The following is a 7,071-nucleotide window of genomic DNA, read 5'->3' as shown; positions in this document are numbered from 1 at the left end:
AAGACTGATGAATCACAGACCTGTACCTCTGAAACAAATAATACATTATATGTTAAAAAAAAAAAAAGTATAGTAGGAAGGGAAAAATGAAGGGGGGGAGATCGGAGGGGGAGATGAACCATGAGAGACTATGGACTCTGAGAAACAAACAGGGTTCTAGAGAGGTGGGGGTTGGGGGAGGGGTTAGTCCAGTGATAGGTATTAAGGAGGGTATGTACTGCATGGAGCACTGGGTGTTATATGCAAGCAATGAATCATGGAACACTACATCAAAAACTAATGATGTAATGTATGGGGATTAACATAACATAATAAAAAAATAAATAAAAAGCAAGAGATATGCTTGGAGGCTGAAAAACTGTAATTTAAATGTAAAATTAGATCTCATAATTTAAATATTGTCTGGATACTACAGTGGGTACAATATAGTGTTTCATTCTTCTAATATATGTATATTTTCACCTTTGAAAGGACCCATAGAAATTTTGGCCTAGTTTCCATTGAAAATTTGTTTTCAAATTAAGTATAGTAGCTTTGTTCCAATTGTTTATAGTAGAAAATATAAAATCCTGCCATTGGATAAGAAAATTTAAATTTATCTTAACACACAGGGAACATGGTTGTTTCCAAAGTACGTTTTTCTTTAATTTTTTAATCCCTGTTCTTTTTTCCCAGGCATTTCCTGGAAATATCAACTCTGATAGCGTGGTTCGGCATGATTTGCAGCATCCGGTTATTGCCCGCTATGTGCGCATAGTGCCTCTGGACTGGAACGGAGAAGGCCGCATTGGGCTCAGAATTGAAGTCTATGGCTGTTCTTACTGTGAGTATCTGCTGAAATTTGTGGTGGATTTTGTCATCTTCATGTAATTAGTGATTTGTTTATTTTTGATTATTTAACATTACTTGCTTTCTCTGACAATAAACTGCCTTGTTTTTAGATATAAATAACATGTTAGTTTATTTGTATGTTATAAATATATTTTTACATCTTTACACAAAAACACATATAAAAATACCTTAAGCAAAGGATTTGGAAAATGATTGTTGTTCAGTAGACTAAAATGACAAAGCTTATTAATTAAGTTGCTTGAAGTCTTATACAATATTTAAAAAGTGGAAACTTACAGTATTATCCATCATTTTGACTCTTTGTGATGGATTTTGGAGAACTTCCTGCCAATTCTCGTCAGTTTCACCTTTTACTGTTTTAAAGCTAAGCACTAAGTTTTAATGTCAGTGATATTTTATATGTCTATAAGTTTTATTTGCTCCTTTAAAAAATTGACTTGGTCACCTAAAATGATTCTTTTCTTTTAATCACGTTTTAAACTCTTTTTTTTTTAATTTCTTAAATGTATTATATATATATGTCCAGTGATTCTAATATATGGATTTTTGGGGATTGCAGCTCTGCTGTCTTGCATCTACTCATTTTTACCAGTAGTGCTTTTTTGCTCCTCCTCCTCTTCTGTCTTTCACCTTCTTTACAGCCTTCTTATCTGCCTGTCCTTCCCTTCTCTGTCTTCTTGACTGTGACCTTAGTTTCTTTAAAACCTCATCTGTGGACTTTCTTTCAGGCCAAAGTTGATGATGGATTCATCTACCGAAGATTTATCTTTGCTTATTTGCTTCTAAGTAGACAGTGCCAACACAGAATTACTTTAAAGATTGTTGAGCTATTTTGAGGCCACTAGGTAGTAGAGATTCAGTCTGCAAATACATGATTTGCAAATACTGGCTTTAGAACATGAATTTCTGGTAAAATAGTTCCCTCCTCCTAGGAGTCTACTATTAGACTCTCCCCTACCCTTCCTATAGATACATAAAAATAAAAGTTCACTATAACCAGAAGATGGCAAATGACCTATTGGCAAGCTTTTTAAAATTAACCAAACATTTGGTAGTTTATAATAAAAATATATATAAAGTTTTCACCTCTGTACAAATCAGTTACAGAGATTGGTGAAAATATTAGCTGTCATGATGACCTAATCATTTTTATTTATTCATGGGCAACATTATGTGCAAACTGAACTGGTTACTACAAAGTGGCCATGGAGATCATTTAAAAATTCTATAGGTGTTTATTTTATTTGGTCATCACTTTATTATAGCAAATATGATGAGTAGAGAGGCATAGAAATTTAGTTCTTCAGCAGAATGTAGATCTTCAGGAGGAAGATTTAACTTGTTAGGAGAAGCCTAAAATGAGCCCTAACATAAATTTGGGTTCTCTCTATGTGGTCTGGGTATTATGGATACAGAACTCTGTGTTCACACATATTCCAACTGTCAGCACATTGGGAAGGCCAAGACAAAATGTGGTATTTTTCTCGGTATGATGGATTTTCTAGGGAGCATGTTCAGCTTTCAGTAAATGAGAAATGTGTAATACTCTTCATGGAAACCATGATGTGTATAATTTATTAATAATTACTTATTGAGCATTTTTTATGTGTCATGAAATATTGCTGAATGTTAGTAATACTACAGTGAATAAGGAAAACATTCTATGAGAGACAAGGTGGGACAATTAATATAGTAGTATTTATTAGGATAAAAACAGTGAAAGTTAAAATTCACCCAGAGGCACATCGCCTGAGTGATAGAGCTGAAAGGAAAACCGGTGAGTCTGGTACAATGCTAGAGCTCACTACCACTGTTCTATTTTCCTACTCCTTAATTCTAACAAAATGAACAACGATGTGACCATCTCCAAGTCAATAAAAGAATCATATTGACACCCCAGAAACACCCATCAGGCCCTCCCCCAGTTACTACTGCTTTTTAAAGGTAAAAATTCACCTGATTTTTATCCTCATAGATTAATTTTACTTTTTTTTTAGTTTCATAAAAAAGGGAATCCTAAAATATATATTATTTCCCATCTGACTTCTTTTCTTCAAAATAATAATTGTAAGAATATCCACACTGTTATTTAAGGTATTTGATTATTTTCATTGGCACTGTTACTTTACTGTATGAATATTCTACAATCATCAATTCATTTCATATTAATGAACATTTGAATTGTTTCCATTTTTGGCTATTTTAATAGAATCGCTATAAATATTCCTCGTGGGTGTCACCTTAGGAAAGGGTACTACTAAGTTAGGATATATGCATGTTTAATTTTTATCAATAATAACAAAATTTTCTCTGAAGTGGTTGTATCAATTTAGACTCCCACAACCAATGTACTGGAGTTCCTATTGCTTCACAAATTGGGGCACTTAGTATTGATTTGAAAGTTTTAGCCATTGTGGTGGGTGTTCATTATATCTCATTTTAGTTTTAGTGAGCACTTTCCTGATTTTTAAAGAGGTTATGCTTGTCATTCATTTGTATACCCTCTTTCTTTGAAGTGTATGTTGAAGAATCTTGCACATTTTTCTATTGTGTTGTCTTTTATTTATCTATTTTCTAATTGTTTTGAGTAGTTTTTATAGCCAATTCTCTCTTTTATTTTATTCTTGTTATAATATCCAGATGTGTTATCTTACTTTTGAGATGGCTTTCTTTAAAAATAATCATTTTAAAACCAACACTGTCAGTGGGGTTACTTTAGAATTCACAGTAAGCGCAAATGCAGCTTGCCCGAAGGCACATAGTGTGGGGTGACTCAGATGTGGCTTACAGTTGTTCTGCAGTTGTTGCAAGTGGATCTGTGAAGTTGTGAGCTCGTGCAATCATGGCCTTCTCCATCTAGCCTGGGCTTTGGCAGTCACAAGGTGGGAAGGAAAAAATACCGGAAGCTAAGTAGGAAGCTAGGCTTTTCTAGTGTATAAGCCTCTCTGGGGGGAAAGATCGTACACTTTAAGAAACTGTATTAATATTATACCAATAGGAGCCAGTGGAGTAAATGATGAATTGGCAACATAAAATAAAATGTAAAATAGAAGTTGAAAAATACTTGTAGTAGGTTGTAGTAAATTGGATAGTGGCCTCCAGAGATATCAGGTACTAATCCCTGGAACTGTAAATTTTACTTAATAAGGCAGAGTGTTTGATTAAGTTAATGATCATGACCTGGATGGATTATCCTGCATTATCCAGGGGGCTTCTAAGGACAGTGAGTTCTATCCTTGTGAGAGGTGGACAGAGGGAGAATTCACAGACAGGAAAATGGAGGCACTGTGACCATGGAGCAGAGATCAGGTGATACGTTTATAAGTCACGGAATGTCAGCAGCCACCAAAAGCTGGAAGAGGAGAGGAGTAGATTCTCCCTGGAGCCTCTGGAGGAATTGAGGTCCTGCTGACACATTGATGTGAACCTAATGAAACTGATTTGGGACTTCTGGCCTCCAAAACTGTGAGAGCATAGAGCTGTTGTTTTAATTTGTATAGCAGGGCCTGGAAACTATGCAAGTATCAATATCATTTTAGGGCGAAAAGAGATACAAAAATAGCTCTAGAGCAGTGTTCTTCAGTAGAACTTTAAACAAAGATGTAAATGTCCTTGACCTGCTGTAGTCCGCTAGTTACATTTGGCTGTTGAGCACTTGAAATGTAGCTGAGACAACTGAGGAACTAAATTTTAAATTGTATTTAATTCTTATTCACTTAAATAGTGTGACTGCTGGCTACCAGATTGGTTGGTGTAGATTAGAAGAACCAAAACATCTGCTTATTATTTTTCTTCCATGTTCTTTTATAGTTTAAAGAACCTACAACATTTATTTTTTAAATGGTATTCTCTGATTTTTTTCCCCTTAGTTTGGAGAACAACGATTTAATCATGCTGGACACAGTCTTTATTGTCAAAGAGTTGATGACTGATGTCACTTCTTTGACCAGATCCCTAACTGGGCCATTTTCCTAACTAATGTCCAAATCAGATTATTTTTATTTATCTATTTTTGAAGAATACAAATTGTATTTGTCTTTTCCAAGAAAAATACACATTTATAACAAGAAAAATATGTGTTAAACATATTTGTGATGGGCAACTTTTCTAAAGGTACTATGGTTTAAATTTACCTGTCCTGTAATTCAGGCTACAGTGGGCCCTTAGAAGATGGCCTCCTATTTTCTTTTTTTTTTCATTTAGTGAACTATTGTGTCAGAGACTTTGATTTTTCAATGAGAAAAAGAATCGTGAATCTTTGAGGGGGAAAAGTCAGATATACCCTTTTATTTTGCCCTCATTAGAGTTAGCAGTACTGTGTATGCTAGGGTCCCAGCAAGGAGAAACTAGGCTTCGATCATTCCTGTGGGAGAGAGAAATGAATTCTCTCATCTTTCTAGAAACCCCTTAGAGGATTTATCTGAGGTCTATTTTAAAGTTCCAGGTTAGGGAATGGGGTTGTGCTTCTTTTATTTCTAAGTTTGCCAGAAGAACTAGAGAGGGAGAAATCTCAGTATGAGCGCTGCTTCTGTTGGAGTGTGTGCTACTGTAATCCCCCTCGTGTTTGTCATTTTTCCTTGTGCAGTTCTTCCGTGATCTCTTTGTCATCTGAGAAGTTTGGTACTTCTCAAGATTGCAAACAGAAAGTTCACTCTATTCCAGGTGGAGAAGGTTAGTTCCAGGCCACTACTTTGAAGCCTTTAGGGCTTCTCCTGTTTGTGTTTCCTGACTTGTCTTGAGGATAATATGAGTTCTAATTTCAATGAATCGAAACTCATTTTAAATTATTCTGTTCCCTCTACATTTGGTTTTCCCTCTAGTTGAAACAAGTGCATGCTGTTATTTTTAAAACTTAGTGATAGTCCCCACGTCTTCGGACTCAGTAAACCTCCCAAAACACCAATGCTAATCTTCTAACTCTGTACCAGAGGGACTACATGAAGCAGAAGGGAGAAGTCTCAGTCTAATAATTCCTAAAAAATCATGTATGGCTGCAGTACTCAAACATTAATTTTACACAAGCCCAGCACAGTGTCCTGATTGAAGTGAGCATTTTTGATGACAAATACTATATTAGCTTTTAACCAGAGTCTTCTTAAGAGTAAGGTCAGTGCCTTGGGAAACCAAGATACACACAACTAAACTAATTTTTGTATATGCCTTCAATTTGGATGAATAATTAATAAAGCCTGGATATATAGCTCAATGCAAATCGTAATGGAAAGTAAGTGCCAGACTAGGGCAGGAAAAAGTATCAAGAGAAACCAGATACAAACAAAAGGACAGTGTTTTGTCCTTTTCAAGCTGTGCAAATGAGATTGTCCTCCTTCAGGGACCACAAACTGACGCTCACTGCTCCGATGCTGCTAGGCAAGAGGTGATGTCTTGTATGTATGTGTTAGTTTTCTAGGGCTGTCATAGCAAAGTACTGCAAACTGTGGTGTAAGACAACAGGATTTGTTCTGTTGTAGTTCTGGAGGGCAGGAGTCTGAAATCAAGGTGTCAGCAGAGTTGATTCCTTCTACAGGCTCAGAGGGAGAAACTGTTTCATGTGTCTCCCAGACTTCTGGTGGTTGCTGGCAGTCCTTCATGCTCTTTGACCTGTTTGTGCGTCATTCCAGTGTCTGCCTCCCCTTTTACACAACCTGTGTGTGTCGGGGTCTGTGGCCTCACGTGGCCTTCTTCCCTCTGTGTGTGTCGGGGTCTGTGTCCTCACGTGGCCTTCTCCCCTGCGTGTGTCGGGGTCTGTGTCCTCACGTGGCCTTCTCCCCTGCGTGTGTCGGGGTCTGTGTCTTCACATGGCCTTCTTACCTCATGTGTTTGTGTTTGTATCTTCACATGGCCCTCTTACAAAGACACCACTCATTGGATTTAAGATCCACCCTAATCCAGTATGACCTAATCTTTTTTTTTCTTTCAAGATTTTATTTAAATTGTAGTTAGTTAACACATAGTGTAGTATTAGTTTCAGGGGTTTAGAATTTAGTGGTTCATCAGTTGCACATAACACCCACTGCTTATAACATTAACTGCCCTCCTTAATGCCCATCACCAAGTTACCCCATCCCCTCACCCTCCTCCCTCCAGTAACCCTCAGTTTGTTCTCTATTGTTAAGAGTCTAATGGTTTGCCTACCTCTCAGTTTTTATCTTATTTTATTTTTCCTTCCTTTTCCCTATGTTCATCTGTTTTGTTTCTTAAATTCCACATGAGTGAAAT

General features: G+C 36.5%; 1 protein-coding gene across 1 annotated transcript in view; it reads left to right on the top strand.

Moving 5' to 3' along the window:
- The window catches only part of CNTNAP2 (contactin associated protein 2), a 1,739,191-nt gene that overhangs the window by 713,693 nt on the left and 1,018,427 nt on the right, over window positions 1-7,071 (top strand). Inside the window, exon 4 of the mRNA XM_081799929.1 lies at window positions 676-823. Within this exon, the coding sequence (XP_081656055.1) occupies window positions 676-823 (148 nt within the window). The remainder of the gene's footprint in view (window positions 1-675; window positions 824-7,071) is intronic.

Source organism: Leptonychotes weddellii, chromosome 12 (assembly GCF_054177405.1).
Source record: "Leptonychotes weddellii isolate Sample4059 chromosome 12, ASM5417740v2, whole genome shotgun sequence".
NCBI lineage: Eukaryota > Metazoa > Chordata > Mammalia > Carnivora > Phocidae > Leptonychotes > Leptonychotes weddellii.
This window is presented reverse-complemented; position numbering and strand designations above follow the sequence as displayed.